At 44.9% G+C, this 18774-nt stretch overlaps 1 protein-coding gene across 2 annotated transcripts in view; it reads right to left on the bottom strand.

Moving 5' to 3' along the window:
- Window positions 1–17948, bottom strand: part of MYO10 (myosin X) — a 213488-nt gene extending 195540 nt beyond the window's left edge. For both annotated transcript variants that reach the window (XM_044233626.1, XM_044233636.1), the window contains exon 1: window positions 17452–17948. In XM_044233626.1, the coding sequence (XP_044089561.1) occupies window positions 17452–17472 (21 nt within the window). In that variant the 5' untranslated portion in view covers window positions 17473–17948. The remainder of the gene's footprint in view (window positions 1–17451) is intronic.
- Between the last annotated feature and the right edge of the window lie 826 nt (window positions 17949–18774).

Genomic DNA, 18774 nt, shown 5'->3' with positions numbered 1-18774 from the left:
GTAGCTTTCAGGGGCATCGGTGCATCAGTGGTGCCTCGCCGGTGTTCTCTGGTGACCGCTCTCCACCCTGACATCACGGCTATGGTAAGGCAGCAGTGGGAACCCCACTGGCAGCCAGAGGCCAACTTTATTTTTTTTTTTTCCTTTTTAAAGTTTTTTTTTTCCAATTTATTTATTTTCAGAAAAACAGTATTATTTTTTCACCACACCCAGTGCTCCATGCAAGCCGTGCCCTCTATAATACCCACCACCTGGTACCCCAACTTCCCACCTGCCCCGCCACTTCAAACCCCTCAGATTGTTTTTCAGAGTCCAGAGACTCTCATGATTCACCTCCCCTTCCATTTTCCCCCAACTCCCTTCTCCTCTCTAACTCCCCATGTCCTCCATGCTATTTGTTATGCTCCACAAATAAGTGAAACCATATGATAATTGACTCTCTCTGCTTGACTGATTTCACTCAGCATAATCTCTTCCAGTCCCGTCCACGTTGCTACAAAAGTTGGGTATTCATCCTTTCTGATGGAGGCATAATACTCCATAGTGTATATGGACCACATCTTCCTTATCCATTCATCCGTTGAAGGGCATCTTGGTTCTTTCCATAGTTTGGCGACCGTGGCCATTGCTGTTATAAACATTGGGGTACAGATGGCCCTTCTTTTCACGACATCTGTGTCTTTGGGGTAAATACCCAGGAGTGCAATTGCAGGGTCATAGGGAAGCTCTATTTTTAATTTCTTGAGGAATCTCCACACTGTTCTCCAAAGAGACTGCACCAACTTGCATTCCCACCAACAGTGTAAGAGGGAGGCCAACTTTAGCTGCCTCAGCCTCACAGCATGCCGGGACCACAACGGACTCGTGCGGAATTCCATCGACGTGGGTCTCTAACAAGCTGTGATCTCTGAAGCAAAGTAATCCCTACCATACTCAAGTTTCTTATCATTCATCTGAATGAACTGAGCTGGTGAGTAAGTACTTGGCACACATCTCTCACCAGCTGAATGCCTCTGTCCCCTGAGGAGTAGGTCCAAGGCTTGATGACAATGTCATCACTAAAGCCTCATTACCAACCTATTCAGCCCAGATTTCTATCATGAACTGTATGTCCAGGGTCCTTAATCCCACATCAGGGTCAGCCAACGCCCAACAAATGATCCACCTAGTAAATGAACTTTGCATCAGTGGACAGTGGTACAGACTTTTGTTCTACTAAATTATCCCATTTGGACTCCTGAGAGTCTCTTTATTTAAATGACCCCAATCAACAAACAAAAACACACAGGACACTAAAAGTTCATGGAAGAAGAGGTCTTGTTTATGGTGTTTTCCACATTAAAAAGCAAAGTCAACAGAAAACCAGATTATTTTTCTGTTTAGTCCTAGTGAGGGAGAAAAAGTGAGGTGGACCATGGGAAGAACGCCTACCCAATGTACACTTTAAATAACTTACAATTTTATATGCCAATCATACCTCAACAAAGCAGAACCTAAGAAAACAACTCACGCCTATATCACAGATTAAATCCAGGAACTTTTTTTTTTTTTTTTTTTAAAGTAGGTTCCACGCCCAACATGGGGCTTGAACTCATGACCCTGAGATCCAGGGTTGCACGTTCTCCTTACTGAACCAGCCAGGTGCCCCTAAATCCAGGAACTTTAAGATGAACCTAACTTAATTTCCCTCCTGCCTGAAGGTCCGATGTGAACTTAGACGTATTCTTCCATTTATTTTAAAGGTCAGGCTGCTGACTCAACTGCCCTTACCCAGCGTTCAGTAATTCATTGCGGTGGCTTGAAAAAAACAACACGCCAGGTGAAAATTAAACCAAAAGAAAAAATCACACACTTACTCATCAAAATAGGGAGGAGCAGAAAAGAAAGGAGGGTGTGGAGTTTGTTGGTAAAGGTTCACTTACCCCTCGCAAGAGGCTGCCTCGTGTCACCGACACTGTTAATACACAAGTGTTTGGTAATGAGTCAAAAGGATCAAGTGGGTAGAGGCCCAGAGAACAGAGCACTAATGCTGCCCCTTCCGGCTCTCTTCCATCTCAAATCTACATGTTGGTCTCCTGGTGTTCTGTCATGGAGCTTGTCCTACTGTCTATCCCTTTGTCTTTTAGGACAAATGGAAGCTCACAGCTAAGAAAGCCTAGAAAAAAATTACAGCCTACTGTATAAATGTACAGACATATAATAAATGTTTTATTTTTCATGAATGCCAGAAAAATCAATTGTGGAATAAATATAACTATAAATCTAGATGTCTAACATGACTAAACAAATTTACTATAGTAAATTTAACAACTTCAACAGATTCACTATAATCAATTTGGATATTAAAATTTAAAAATCAGATGAAGGCCTCATTCACAGCCATGCACACATACCCCTAAAAAATATTTTATAGAAAATTATGTCAGTGGTAATCATTTTACTTAGAAAACAATAAACTGAAATACTAAAGGGTAGAATTTTATAGAATCAAGTCAGTCTTCTGTATCAGGGTTTCTAAGTCTTTGCTCTACTGACATTGGAACTGAATCAGTCTACATTGTGGGGTGCTGTCCTGGGCATCCCAGGACATTCAGCAGGATCCCTCTCTTCCACTCACTAGGTCCAGCAGTACCCTTCCCACATCAAGGGATCAGTGGTAACAGCCAAAAATGTCTCCAGGGAGGAAAAATTGTCCAGGTGAGAGGCACTCCTCTGCATAAAATTCAAATCCCACCAGTAATGATCCACCAAACCCTTAGCAACATTCTGGCTATGCACGTTATGACAGAGTAGATCTGCTGATATAACCATGCTACCTTCTTCTTTTACGTGTTAGCACTTTTTAAACTATAAAATCCACATTTATGAGGAATACAAAACATTAGCAGTCAACCTATCACCAGCTTAATTGAATTACAGCTTTGCACAGTTCACTTAAATGTAAACCATTAAATCTCTAGTAAACATGTTATATCAGTAGGAGGAGGACCTTTTTCCAAAATGGTGGTTTCTTAAAATTATTATCACTTGAGGGGCGCCGGGGTGGCTCAGTCGGTTAAGCGTCTGCCTTCGCCTCAGGTCATGTTCCCAGGGACCTAGGAAGGAGCCCCACATCGGGCTCCCTGTTCAGTGGGAAGCCTGCTTCTCCCTCTCCCTCTGCCTGCCACTCCCCCACTTGTGCTGTCAAATAAATAAGTCTTTAAAAAAAACAAAAAACAAAAACATTTTTATCACTTGCTGTGAGCCTAAAAGTATCTTCATAAAAAAAGATTAAGCCCTAAACTTAAATGAAATGGGACTTTTATCCATCTTTGTGGAGGAAGATGCCGAAGTATGATCGGACAGCTGAATTTCAGAGCTGCAGGGCAGACAGAAGCCATCAGCAAAGCACATGACAAGCAAGAGTTGCAAACCACACGCCGATTCCAAAGCAAACAAGCCTTCTCACAACATCACTTCATGGGAATCTGGAGTTTATCAAAAACATACAAAAGCCAAGAAAAATGACCGGAAATTCAGCATGACCTCCATCTTCAGTAGGAAATCTCCCCAGAAATTTACAAATTGCACAGGAACTCGTCCTTGAACGTTCTCCCCAACAGAATGCCCGCAACCCCTCTCGTTCAGGAGGAACGTTCAGTGGGTGCCATCCTGAGAACGACCAAGGCCGTGTTTCTGCTTCGTTTACAGGAAAGCTTCCATTCCTTATTTTAGTCTCTGGCAAAAGTAGGTACTTCTTGGTCTTGTATCATAGGACTTTGGTCTGCTCTCTAGGGAGATGCAAATACACATCCCTAATGATTTTGACACAGATCTATCTTCACCTCCCTCTACACAAACTACTGACGTCACCTCCAAACGAATTTAAGTTCCAAAGAGTTCAGTATCTTTGGGTCCAAATTCTAGCTCTATCACTTCCCAGCTGTATGAACTTGGGCAAATTACTTGGCTTCTCTGGGGCTCTATTCTTTTTTTTTTCTTTTTTTAAAAGATTTTATTTATTTATTTGACAGAGAGACAGATCACAAGTAGGCAGAGAGGCAGGCAGAGAGAGAGGGGGAAGCAGGCTCCCTGCTGAGCAGAGAGCCTCATGCAGGGCTCTATCCCAGGATCCTGAGATCATGACCTGAGCCGAAGGCAGGCACCCCTGGGGCTCTATTCTTATATATAGAAGAGAGGGGATAGTACCAACTGCATAGGATTACTGGGCAGATTTGGGGCACCTGGGTGGCTCAGTCTGCTAAGCATCTGACTCTTGATTTCAGCTCAGGTTGTGATCTCAGGGTCATAAGATCGAGTCCCACGATGGGCCCTGTGCTGAACATGGAGCCTGCTTGAGTTTCTCTCTTTCCCTCCCTCTGTAACCCCCCCAACCCTCAGGCTTGCTGTCTCTCTCATGCTCCAAAAAAAAAAAAAAAGGAGTATTGGGAAGATTATACTAATTAATCCAGGTAAAGAATTCAGCACAGTCCCCATCAAGTGATCAATACATCTTCACAAGTTAAGATGAATAACAGAAAGTGCAGATGGCTGGCTCAGAGGTTGAAAAGACTGTATTGTGGCTTAGCCACACCCCAAGCTCCATTTATTCAAATCATTATCAAAATCCCACATTATATCAAATCCTAAGTATACACCATATTTCTCCCTTGGACAAATACACTATTGATCTGAGTTAGAGAACACAGCTAGAACACCTTTTTTTTTTTTTTTTTCTTTTTTAAAGAAAATTTTGTCCTAAACTGGGCTGTGCTAAAGACAGGATGTATCATCTTTTGAAAGAAATTGCCACAATTCTGCTTTCCTAGAGGGAATAACAACTTCATCTAATGTTTTACAGTAACATCTTGTTCTTCAGAAGGGATCCTATTTCCCTGCTCCTCAGGCACATGCCAACTGTGAAGAGTCACACATAGGGACCTGAGGGAGGTTGAAGGGTCCAGGAGAATTTTAAGAAACTCGAAGGACATAACCTGAGTTGTATTTCTGACCCCACGGTTTGGTGATAGGTCTTGGGTACAGTCACCTAGTTCTCTGTGCCCCAGCTGAAGAGGAATCTACTTGATCTCACAAAGATAACAGGCAAATAAGGACAGAGCTACATTCCCATGGAGAGCCCTCCCATCTCCCCGGGATTTTGCAATGTCAGAGGCCCATTTTGTTAACAGTGCCTACAGCCCGCTGGCGGCCGCTGACCTAGAACTAGGTCTGCTCTCCATTTTCACTTGTAGAACTGATGACTTGTGCTTTAGTTGTTTTTTCTTTTTTTATGATGGTACAGGAAAATAAAAACTATGGTGAACAAACATGCACAACTTGCCCTCCACAATTTGGACCAGGAGGCCCTGCCTTGCTTGCTTCATCTCCAAGATACTGCACGGAAGCACCTCGTCCTGATCATATAATCAGGGGCTCATTTTATCAGATGTTTTTCCTCTGATACAGACTTTGAAAAACAACAGGAGATTCCATTTTCTATTCTATTTACTCATCTTCACTTATTTATGTATGGTTTATTTATTCACATATTTATATATTCCATTGATATTTACAGAAAAGACGCACTGGCCTTCTCAATGAGAATCTTAAGCAAATATTGTTTGAGAACCTAAACTACAGCAACCTAACAGATCTGTCCAAAGGCAAGAAGGAACCTGTTACAGCCAAAAAGCTATGTTACCAAGAGAAACACCTGAAATTTCAGTGATTCTCAAGGTCTGAAAACCTTAGTGCTAGAATTTACAGTATGCACCAGAATTCGTGTCCTTGAACTTGGAACCTTTGAGAAAATCCCTAATCAGTGAAAATCGTAAGGAAATCCAGGACCTCTGGTTAAAAAGCAGTATTCTGATGGCCCTACCCTAACAGAGCAAGTAACATGTGAAAAGGTACAGAGGCTGCTTTTCTAACCTTTAACTTCATAGAAAACTGTAAGCAGTTCAGAAATGCTGCCTACTGAAAACTTCTCAACAGCAAACAATTCACCTACTAGATGTGGACCAAACCCTTAGGCAGCACAGCCATGGGGAGATACTTCGTTTCCCATACCCATAGCCGTGACAGACTCATGGTCTGGAACTGCGATGCTAAACCTAACACGTGTATGTGTTTGAGTGCATTTACATGCACGTGTGTGTACACGCGTGTGTTAGATATGGGGGTATGCACATATACACATGTGTACACCCATATTACGTGGGTGGGTTCATACTGTGTGCTCGTGTGTACGAGCATGCATCATTTACATGTGTATACATGCGTGTTACACACAAGAGCACGTGTGTAATCACACGTGTCACCGGTGTGAATGTGTCACCTGTGTGCACATGTTACACTTAAGGCTGCACAGTGCCCACGTGCACATGTGTGCATGCACATGTGTCACAGGAGCGAGCACTGTGCGCAGGTGTGCACGTGACACGGACAAGCACCTGTGCACGCATATACATAGATTTACCTTATATATAAAGTAGTTTAAACAAAAAAAGTCTCTTACACTTGTAAGCACAGCTCACCTACTTATTGCTGAAACACTCATCATACTCTACACACATTCCTCGTGGAAAAAACAAGAACAAGTGAGCATTTTTCCAAAAAACAAAACAACAACAACAAAATAAACAGAGGTATGAAGAAAATTCGTAGGCGAAGAAATTCTTTGCTCTACAAGCCGGGTGGTGAGGAGAATACAGGGCATCTCCCTAGGGCTCAGGAAGCACTCTCCGCTCGTATGGTAACTACACTAGGAAAGAGGCAGCAAGGTCAGGGGCGCAAGGTGGGGACGGGCAGGGCACAGCGGGCCGGCAGGGAAACCGGCGGGAGCTGTGAAGGCAGTTGGGGCTGGGAGAGCTAGAGATGGCCCAGTCCCTGGGGATCAAGAGCCCCTCATCGGGGGGGTTAGCAAAGTTAAAGAGTTCCTTTTCAGAGGATTGGTCTCTTCTTTTTTTCCCTGCGCCCGACAAACTGTGTTTTCAAAGCACAGGACTAGAAGCAGTAAGAAGTAGGAAGGAGGAGCCCCTGCCCCCTAAGAAATGACTGGGGGAAAGACTCCCCTTGCTCCCACACTGGGCTGTCTTCACTGGGCTTTCCTCCCAAACACCCAGGTCAGCCGAGGGCAAGAAGCAGAGGGATGCTTTTGCATCTCTGCACTGTGACGTTCCCGGTGGAGTTCTGAGTCTCAGGACCTGAGTGCGCAGCTCCTCCTGGAGTGACAAGCCTTCGGGAGACAGCTGCCTGCCGCTGCCTGGCCTGGCTTCTCTGGCCACAGCCTTCACCTGGAAGACCATCTCCCTGCGGCCACCGCCATAGGCCTGACTCAACTCACCACTCAGGAAGGACACTCTCGATGGCCTTAGCCGTCTTGGCTTACATCAAAAAAAATCCCCTTTCCATTCCATCCTGCTGAGATCCTGGGGGATGACAGGAATATCCTGTTGCATTTTTCAGCGTCCCAAGAAGGCTTAGCTGCCATCATTTAAAGAATGAAATGGGGGTGGGAATAAGCAGATGCAAACTTGTATTAAATGACAACAGTGTATACTATAAAAGGGGCAGTATTATTTCACCTTTCACTCAACACTCACTCCAAAAATTTCATGGGGGTGAAAAATAAGAAAAAGCTTTCATACACACACACAGTTTTGTAGGTTCCCTAAATCCCTACAGTTAGAACCGCCACCATCTTGTTGCTGTTGTGGCCTGGGGTTAACACACAAGGATATTTACAGTACAAAAGAATGAGAATTATAAGAAAAATCCATGAACAGTTCCCAAAACCAATGGCCAATGCTAACCCCACCCCACCCCACCCTCACAAGGTAAAGCCAGGTCCCTCGTGTGCACTTCGGTGACTTAAATTTAACTTTGGCACCCACACAGGGATCTTCTGAGGCTTGATGTGAATCACCAGCCCTGCTTGTAATGATCTGAGACCATCTCTCCCCTCTGTAGCTCAGAGGAGAACCTGACAGTCGACACAAGTCTAGTATTATGTGATAACTTCCTTTGTGAAATAATGTGGGTCATTAAGATTCTAATTAGAAGTCACAAAATCCCTGCTGTCATGAACACATCAGGATGTGTGTTCACCATCCTGATGTGTTCATGACTTGCCTTTCGGCTGTACCTGTTGTACTTAAGCTGCAGGGACACCTCTCATAAAACTTTCACTGCTAAATCATCTAACTAAAAATGCACCAATTCTTTGATCAAACATCTCTACTCCCAGGCAAGTTTATCCTAAAGAAACAATCAGACAAGCATACCATGATCTAGATATAAGAACACGGGTGTGGTTTTCTAGAAAAGCAAATAACTAGAAACAACCTGAAATGGTCATATAAATGATGATATATGTCAGGAGGACTCAGACACCTAGGACTCCTACCTTGGGCTATAGACTCCAGAGTATGCCTGCCCATCACAACAACCATTTAAAAAAAAAAAAAAAAAAAAAGGTATCTCAAAGAATGAATCATGGACTTTGGTGGAAAATGTTATTTTCAGGGGTGCCTGGGTGGCTCAGTCAGTTAAGCATCTGCCTTCAGCTTAGGACATGATCCCAGTGTCCTAGGATCAAGCCCCGCATCGGGCTCCCTGCTTACTAGAGAACCTGTTTCTTCCTCTCCCTCTGCCCCTCCTCTAGCTTGTACATGCTCTCAAAAAACTAAAACCTTACAAAAACAAAAAACAAAACCCACCAAAAACCTGAAATTTCAAGAAAATATGTAATACAAGTTAAGGAAATAAAAACATTTGTAAGGGGGCACCTGAGTGGCTATTGTTACACATCTGCCTTCTGTTCAGGTTCTGACCCCAGGGTCCTGGGATGTAGCCCCTCTGCTCAGTGGGAAGCCTGCCTCTCCCTCTCCTGCTCCCCTGTTTGTGTTCCCTCTCTCGCTGTCTCTCTCTCTGTCAAATAAATAAATCTTAAAAAAAAAAAAATTGTAAGACTAGGAAGGAAAAGACTCACACACACACATTATCCCCAAACACATTTTTCTACAGATTATTTTGTGGCCAAGATGCATTAAAGTCTAGTTTCATTTGAAAACAGATTTTTAATGAATTGTTTTCTTTATAATGTACACAGCATTGAAAAGTTTTAGGAACAACACTGAAAATTCACAGTATTAATGTGATTTATATAATTAACTTAAAATATTTAGTTCTTTCTGCAAAAATCAATGATCACATGCAACCTTTTTCTTTAATCTAAATACTGCTATATAAGCGACATAAAGGGGATTAAGAGTATATGTATCTTGGTGAACAGTGAGTAATGTATAGTTGGTGAATCATTAAACTGTATACCTGAAATAGCACTATGTTAATTATACTTTATTGAAAAAAAAGAAAAATATTACTATACGGATTTTTGTTGATAATGTCAATAACTACAGTCTTGCCTTACGGAGCAGGCCTTCTCCAAACTCAAGTTCAGTAAAAACCAAAGAACCACTAGGACCTAAGAAAGATCTTTTACTTTGGTGTCACCGTCCATAAAACATAAATTGTGAAAATCTTGACGATAACCACATAATTTAGTGATTTTGCTGAACTACGGGCAAGAGAAATGGATTTATGGAAAGTATATTATGGACTATATGTCTATTACTCATGCAAACATCACTGGCCTATCAAACGAATGGCCAGACATGTGCAACTATAATTATCTTCATTTACCTTTGATATTCTGCTGCCTCCCAGCAATAAAAACCATAGCCTCACACAAATGTTTTTGACTGTGTCCTAATGAAGGTCTATGTGTCAAGGTAGGCAAATATTTTATGTACCAGTCTGTAAGCTTGATTTATAACTTTTAAATAATTAGATATGTGATATGGGGTCTACATTTGTAGTCTTGCCCCTGACCTTGAAAATGACACACGCCAAGTTTCTTGATACTTAAAGCTTTTAGCAATCAACTCTTAAGAGGAAAATAGTATAGGTGTGCTTTTCTAGAAACATATATACAGAGGTATGGAAAGACCAAAACATTAAAAGTAGGACCCAGACTTTTGTCTCTCGCTTCTGGAATTTTCTAAATTTAGTACATATTTTTTGCAGGATTAAGGAAAGAAGAAATGGATTTAAGAATGACATGGCAAATAGTACATTACTTTGACATAGTTAGGTCTGTAACGACATAGTAAATTTATGTTTAACAAAAGTTTTTTAAAGCACAATTTAAATATCTAAGAAGACAGTGAAACCAAAGATAAGGGGTCGCTGCACACGTGAGCATGTGGGCTACGGATAAACTTCTTTTAAATTTAAACACAGGAAAAGTAGACCTCACAAACACGGGCTTTTGGAGATAAGACCACCTCTCTCCATAACGTATACCACTGTCAACGGGTACTGCTCATATGTTACTAATGGACCAGAAAAAAGAAAAGAGACATTTAAAACAATTATGGGATCATTTTCAGACCTTATGTTGGGTAACAGTTCAAGTAAAAAAGCTAATATTTTACTGTAACATCCTCTAAATCTTTTATCTTCACCTCTAAATGTCCAACAAGTGGTAAAGATAAGCCAACCCCAAAGTGCAAAAATTGAACCTCGCCTACCTTTTCTTTGCTAATAACTCATTAAAAAAAAAAAATTCCGCATGTAAAATGTTTTTATACTGAGATGATTTTTTAAAAAATAATTTTGATTTTATTTATTTATTTAACAGAGAGAGAGAGAGATCACAAGTAGGCAGAGAGGCAGGCAGAGAGAGAGAGGGGGAAGCAAGCTCCCCGCTGAGCAGAGAGCCTGATGCGGGGCTCGATCCCAGGACCCTGGAATCATGCCCTGAGCCGAAGGCAGAGGCTTAACCCACTGAGCCAGCCAGGTGCCCCTATACTGAGACGATTTTTTAAAAATATATATTTTTTAAAATTGTATTTATTTATTTAATCGACAGAGAGAGACCGGAGAAAGGGAACACAAGCAAATGGGAGTGGGGCGGGGCGGGGGCAGGGGAAGCAGGCTCCCCACGGAGCAGAGAGTCTGATGCGGGGCTAGATCCCAGGACCCAAGGATCATGACCTGAGCCAAAGGCAGATGTTTAATGACTGAGCCACCTAGGCACCCCACACTTGGATGACTTTAATCCTGAAGAACAGATACTGAAGCTTGGGTGAAGGTAGAGTTATTAAATTTACAACACCCAGGTGTCCCCCACTTGCTCAGGCTGAATTTCAACAGGAGCCCTAACACCTCCCTCCCAACCCCACTTCCACCCCCCCCCCCCATAACTGGCAGAGTCAGGTGATGGATAGGATGTCATATGACAAGAGATGCTAGATTTAAACTGGGGACTCAAGTTTCATACTCCAGACCCGATGGACACATTTTCTGAAAAGCTCTCGGCCAGGCAGCAAGATGTTTTAATCAAGGATGCTGTTTGAGAAACATTCAGCTCTGCTGTGGGTGATCACGCCCCAAGCACCAAGCTGCTAGCAAGTAAAACAAAACCAATAAGGAGAAACCCTGAGAGGACACGAGAATCTTGAACTGAGAGCGAACATTCCATCAGAAAACCTCAAAGAGAAACCCTACGATAAGAGACAGCCAGAACTGGGGAGACGAAGGAGTTCTAATGAAACTCAAAAAGCGAGTCTTCTCAGTATCTTCTTACACAAATCGTCCTACCATCGTCATGAGGTCGGGCTGGCAGCTTTTGCAACCACATTGCACAAGGAAACAGCAGGTGGGTCTTTCTAAAGTAAAAAGCAAACCAGATAAAAATGAATGGCAGGATGAACATTTTCCCACCAGGTTTCAATGCTTCGGGAGTGTGTGGGTTTCCCCAAGCTCTCAGGCAGTTTAACTCAAAGATCATTTACGAACTACCTACTGTATACAGCACTTCAAAGAGCCCAGAAGCAATGATAAAAGCGTAAGGCAATGACATCAACAGGACAGACAAGAATGGCAGTGAGGAGTTCAGAGAATCTGGGAACACAAATGTGCGCTCAAATCCTGATGATCACTTTCTAACTGTGGGGCCCTGGGCTACTTACTTAACAACCCCTCCTTGTCTCACTTTCTTTGTTCATGGGGACTTAATCCAAGAGCTGTCAAATGCATCCAAGGAGCTACTAAGTATCAAGTATTCAAAAACGTGCCTGGTACATGGAGCTCTCTATAAACTTTAGTGATATTGATTATTGACCTTGAAGAATTATAAAATGTTCTACAATCAAGGAAAAACATTAAAAGCATCGCCCCTCCCACCATAAAAAGATCTGTACTTAAGGGGTAAATAAAGGCTATAGAAAGAGAAGATCCCTTCCTTAAGGACCTCTTTGTGCAAATGAGGTGAGAAAACTTATAAATGGGATAGTCAACCTCTTGAGGCTCTGTTTATTCACTTGAGAAGGGGGAAAAGGAAGAAGATATGTAAAGCTCTAGCTAACCAGGGTAAATTCCTAACAAGACCAGGGCAGAAAGAGGAGGAGCCAAGTTCAGAGGGAAGAAAGAGAGGCAGGGGTCACCGTAAACTAGACCGGTCAGGGATGGTTTCAAGAAAGGAGCTAGCCAGGTAGGACATCCGATCAGCGGAGAGGACGGGCGCACAAAAGCATGGAGTAGGACCAGTAAGAGATCCTCGGGAATAGAACTCACATGGGAAAAAAAGAATAAAGAGTTGCAAGATCAGAGGGCCTGGAAAATCAGAGGACGGAATGTGAGCCTGATTTTATTAGCAATACAGACATGATGCAGACAGAACTCTGGAAAGGGAAAATGTGCCAGAAGTATACAGGTTGAAAGGGGGAAAATAAATGCAATCTAGGAAAAGAAATGATACTGGGGAACAGCCCGAAGGCCAAGGTTTCTCTGCACCACTGAATACTGGAATTCCATTCACCATCAAGAGCCACTAACTCTTACTTAGTTACTCTAACTAAGCTCCATGTGCCAAGTCAATCTCATCTCAAATTCTAATAATCATGCAAGGTTGATATGATTATACCCACAGAAATAAAGCCCAGGAAGGTCAGAAAAGCCAAGATCCCGCGGGGGAGAGGGGTATAGCCAGGTTTCCAAAAGCCACATCTTTTCTACTTTTAAGGATGAGACCCTTTTCACTCCAACTAGGGGCATTCAGGCACGGGGAAGTATTGTCAAGCTTAACATAGAGGTCACTGGTTGCTCATTCTTGAATGTTCTCTGCAGAGGACATGAAAATGTTATTTGGTAGTTACTCTGAATGCAAAATTTTGAAACCCATTAATAAGGTATCCCTAACAGACAGAAGGGGATACAGAGTACACTTAATCACAATGAGCACGGAGATTGCTGAATTATACCGTGCACCTGAAACTAAGAACACCGTATGTTAATTACACTTCAATAAAAAATAAACAAAAAAGAAAAAATAAGGTACCCTATTTCCTACCAATTTTAACAGAAGAGTACATTCAAGGCTCAGGTCCTTAGAGGTGACCCCATTCAAAGCCAGCAGCGCTGGAGAAGCAAACACTGCTCTCTCCTCCCTCCACGCTGGCCTATGCCGCTAGTCTATGCCCGATTTGAGAGGTGAGAACAGCAGGCCACATGATCTGGGGAGAGCAGCCCTTCCCTGCCAGGCCCCGGGGATCAGGGCTCCCTGCTGGCAACAAGTGTCCTGCATGCAGCTGCTCCTGCGGGCTCTGCTGTCCCCAAACCGGCAGGGGCCTAAAAATGAATATTTGACAATAGAAATTTGTAGAGACTGTGCAGAAAAGGCAAGGCACCATAACTCCACTGTGAGAACAGAAGATACCAGCAAAGGGTCTGATTCTACTTCATAGCGGTCAAAGGGGGTCACCTTCAGGAACTGGTGGAACAAGGAAGTCCTTGAGAGAGGGAAGGAGCGCCCCAAAATAAGGCTTATTTCTTTTTTTAACCAAGACAATGAATAAGATATAAAACAAAACAAAAGAACTATGAAAAGGGGAAGAAAAATAGGCTCCAGAACTCCTTCCAGCTTAAAAAGATATTTGAACAGCTCCAGGTTAACCACCAAAACCAAGACACCTTGGCAAATTAAGTGGAAACAAGGTAAGGGATTCCACCTAACATCTGGAGGGCAAACCAGGTCGTAAGAAATAGGTGCAGCGGAAATGTCTTCAGGAGCAATTTAAATCTTAAGACGGTAATAACCTGCTTTCTATATTTGTATTTGGGTTCATACTCGTGTACGTTTTACATATTCTGAAAAATCAAAGCATTCATGTAAGTCCCATTAATAATCCTCAAAAGATCTTTTGTTTGAAAAGCCAGTAGGCCACACCTATTCCTAAAATAGGAAACAGAAAAGTCAAGCTCATTTACATGTTCAACTGGTGCTTACTGGCCCCTCTAGGACCCTCCGTGCTGTACTTGGCCCCAGGGACATGGAAACAGCATCCACTTCAAAATAACAACAACATGTTTGCAAAACATTCTTGCCACTTGGTCGAGCCTTTCTGTTTGCTTTTAAGAAGAAAAAAAAAAATGCTGCTGGTTATAGACATACCTCAACTTCGTTTCTGCCTACAGTAAATTTAACAACTTACTTCCAAAGGCTAAAAAAACAAGTGTTCCCAGAAGCGTGCACACAATTTAAGTGAGAGAAGCCATAAAAATGTAAGGTCATGAAGGAAGCACAACTCTGTTGGGGGAGATGTGGGGCACTCAGCTCCTTCAATCCCGGGGAACGTCTGGAAGTTAGTAGCCATCCGCCGATGGCACAAGCCTCCCACGCATCTTAGTGGTCAACAGGAAAAGGCCTGATGCTATTTAAAGCAGGCAAGTGCAGGCAAGAAGTCTCTGCTTACAACACACACAGGAATTAATTCCACGAGGCAACGCTCCATGGGCTAGCTCAGGGGTTCTCAACTGGGAGTGATTTTGCCACCCGTGGCTCATTCGTCAACGTCCCCAGACATTCTGGTTGTCACAGCTTGGGGGCGCTACTTGCACCTGGTGGGCAGAGGCTGTGGATAGCAAAGGACAGCCTCCCAACAACAAAGAATTAAGTGACCCAAAATGTCAATGGCACCCAGTTTGAGAAACTCTGGCCCAGCCCTAAACAGCAGCTGCTAGTCACAAGAGGTCCCCATTCTGTTAGTATCTGGCCATACGCACATAAAGATAAGACATGCAACATCTTGTTTATTTTTTTCAATTGCTAGTGTTAGCTTCAAGCTGTTGTCCAACGAGCAGCAAGTCATTATGCCTAAATCACAATGACAAAAAAGTTAGCAAAGATGCCAGTTACCAGGACACTACTACCGAGTCTCTACAGTTTGGCGGTCCTTGGAAGCATATCACTGCCACACTTACTGTCTCTATTCTAACAGGACATGCCATGATTTTCTTACTGGATAATTTATCCAAATTTAACAAAAGGATGGTCTGTTACAAGACACTAACAGAGAGGGACAGGACCTAGGTTAAGAGTTTGTCTCCAATTAACACAGCACAATGTTGCCCCTCCGGCCTTGATGGCCTCCCACTCAAAAGTGATTATAATCAGGGGCGGAACTTTGAAGGTTAATTAGAAATATTCTAATACAAATACAACACAAGGTTAAAAGCATAACTTTAAATAAATGCAAATTTATTTCAAGTCACCAACAACAGAGAAAAAAAGCTCTGGATTCTGCAATAAGCTCCCTAGGTTAGACAAATGACTTAAAGTCTTTAGGCTAAGATTCATCATCCAGGAAATGAAGGGGGTGTAAATGATGGCCAAAGGCCAACTTCAATATTATATACGAATCGCTAAAATAATATACAACAACCAGGTCTCCTCACATTGAACAAAATATGGTATAAGGAAAAAGTATGTCAAGGAAAGGAGGTGAGGGCAGGTCATCCTGCAGTTCCCCCCACTTGCACTAGGGGACAGAGTTCTCCCCAAGGGGAGGCCACAACCCCCCCTCCCTCCAAGGTCCACAGACAGGCTTCAAGGGGAGTAAAACCCCAACAAACCAAACACAAATCCTGTATCTCAAGAGCTTTCCCAAGGGAACCATAAGACAAAAGGAAAACCAAAAAAAGTTATGAATTAGTGTCGTGGAGGCAGAGCCTAGGTTTTCTTACAGATGAAAGCAATTAAACGCAGCCCATTGGACCCTCATAGTTGGTTAACCTACAACTCCTGAAAAAGTTCTGGTGCTTTCTTCCAGTCATGAAAACAAAAGTCTACAGGTTTAAAAAAAAAAAAAAAACCACAACCTATAGTCTTAACCATAGATTTCTTTAAAAGTAAAAATATGAATTAATGGATGACTCATTCCTTTCCACCCTTCCTCTCACAGCAAATGTGGGATTACATAGGAAATACAACTTGAAAAAAGTGGACATTACTATGACCAAGAATATATCACTTTGGCCATTAAAAACAGTTGTCTGAGAATACAGTAAGTAAGCATCCAGTAGGCTGAATGACTTGAAATACTATATCCAGTTAAGTCTGATAAAGCAAGTTGACCATCAGAGGCAAACCCTAACCAATGTAATTTGCTGGAAGATTCCAAACGGTCCTGGATTCACAAAACATCCCCTGGCTTTCAATGAAAGTCACATCAGGCTCCTTTAAGTCAACTAAGTTTACTCTGAGCCACTTCAAACCTCAAACTTAAACAGAATCTATTAAATAAACACAACCAAGAAAGGAGAAGACGCCAAGAAACCACTGTAACTCTCGATCCCAGGGAGGAGGGAGAAAAAGGTTCTCGAGTCAAGGGTTTTCACGTAACCGTCGTGTCCCCTCCCTCAATGACCTTGTACGGGGCATCAGTGTAATCTTTAAAAATAATCATGGTTTGCCCTAAACGACTTTCTTTAAATTCGAATTCAAAATCCGGCCAAGACCGTCAGCACAAGTACATGATGTTTTGGTCTCCCCCTGTGGAATGATCTCAAACCCCGAACGGGTACATCTCGGTGAGAGCTGCAACCCGGACTCCAAAGGTCCCGCAGGCAGAGAACACAGTGAATGATTAAACCCTCGCCTGCCTTCTCGCACTTCTTAGCCGTCTCCTCTGGAAGGGTTTGCGCCCCTCTCACAGGAAGCCGGCACGTTTTGCAAAGGAAATTCCAGACCAGAACTTTCTTGGAGAAAGGCACGTCCCGGTTGAACATGTTCCTGGGCTTCCCGCACCCAGGCAGTGGGGCCCCGGCGCCGGGCGCCTCACCTCGCCCGCGGCGCCGCGGGGACACCCGCGAGCCAGCCACCCACGCGGAAGGAGGCTCACCTTCGCTACGGCCCCGAGCGCGGGACCAAACAAAACCTGCCCCGGCTTACTCATCCCGAGAGTCCCGGGTGGCGGGGGGTGGGGGGTGATTTCAGGCGACTCCCGCAAAGTTTCGCCCTCCCGGGCTTTGGGCAGGGTCCCCGGCGAGCGCGCGGCGCGGTGGGCAGATCCCTCCCGGCGCGCCGGGGCCAGGTCCCGGCAGGGTGGCCGGCGCGAGCGCACTCACCTCGGGGAAGAAGTTGTCCATTGTTCCAGGGCGCTCCCCGACTTGCCCGAGTCCCGCGTCCGGCTCGCGGAAGTCAGCCCAGCAGACGGTCCGGGGAAACCATGCGTGTCACGGCGCGACTCCCAGGAACCCGAGCCCGCGGGGCTCCCCCGCTGCCATGGCCTTACCCGCTTCTCGTCTTTCGCACCTTTTGTTTGCCCAAACCCAAGTCTCTAACTCATCCGTCCCAACTGCAGCCTTTGTCTCCCTGCCTCCAAGTTCCTTACTTCTGGGCGCAGCGCTCGCGAGCGGAGAACAGCTGGTGACACATTCTTCCCCCGGGCTGGGGGAGGGCGGCGGGGGTCTCGGGAGCGCGCCCCCTCCCTGTGCGCTCCTGCCGGAGGCGCTCGCCGCGACAGGGGGACAGCGGCCACAAAGCGAGTCCGGAGTGGCTCTCCCCGCGCGAGCGCCGCCGCGGTGAGGCTTCGGGCGCCTGGGCTCTGCCGTCTCACCGCGGCTCCGAGACTCGCAGACAGGAGCGCTCGCCCCGCCCACGCGCCCCGTCCCGCCCCGCCCCGCCAGGAGCTGAGCCCCGCCCACTCAGCCGGCCCTCCCGTCCCGGCCGCCTCGCCCCTCCCCTCCAGGAGCCCAGCCCAAAGCCAACCCCGCCCCGCGCTTCCGCAGGGCCGGCCCCGCCCACTCCGCCTGGGGCCAACGCGGCCTGAGCTGCGGGAGGGGAAAGGCGAGGCTGGGGCTGCACCTCCTCCGGTCCCCGCCTCCCCGCCCAGGAGTGGGCGGGGGAGTAGACTCTACCCTCTGGTGATCGAGACCAAGTAGTCACCGGGGAGGAGGGGTTGGGGGATTCTTTTGTGCCTTTGATCTTCAGCGGCCCCTGGAACCGGCTCAACACGGATCTCATTAATGCAGATCGGCAGATGAGCGACCCCGGGGAAGGAAGCGCGGTCGGCCGAGCTGCCCCGGCTGTGGGGCCAGATCAAAGCGGGGAACCGAGGCTCCTCAGAATTTCTGGAAGCTGCCTTCCCGTGTTGAGTTTCTCTCTTGCCGTCAGGTTAAAGGACGTTTTCCTAACAGCGGGAGAATGCCGTTTTGTAACCTGGAAGAGGACAGGGCCAATTGCGCCGTAAAAAATGTAACCCTTTTCCTAGATCTAAAGGAAGCAGGCAAAGGCGAGTGAGATGGGTGAAGGATCAGCCCCACCTGATACTGTTTCCTCTAGGGCAGGTCCTCACACTTGAGCGTGCCCAGGAATCACCTGGGAATCTTGTTAAAAGGCAGACTGGAATTCAGTGGGGACATTTCCAACGAACTTCGAGGTGCCCTCAA

Source organism: Neovison vison, chromosome 1, assembly GCF_020171115.1.
Source record: "Neovison vison isolate M4711 chromosome 1, ASM_NN_V1, whole genome shotgun sequence".
NCBI classification, from domain to species: domain Eukaryota; kingdom Metazoa; phylum Chordata; class Mammalia; order Carnivora; family Mustelidae; genus Neogale; species Neogale vison.
Note: the sequence above shows the minus strand (reverse complement) of the source record. Positions and strands in the feature narration are given on the sequence as shown.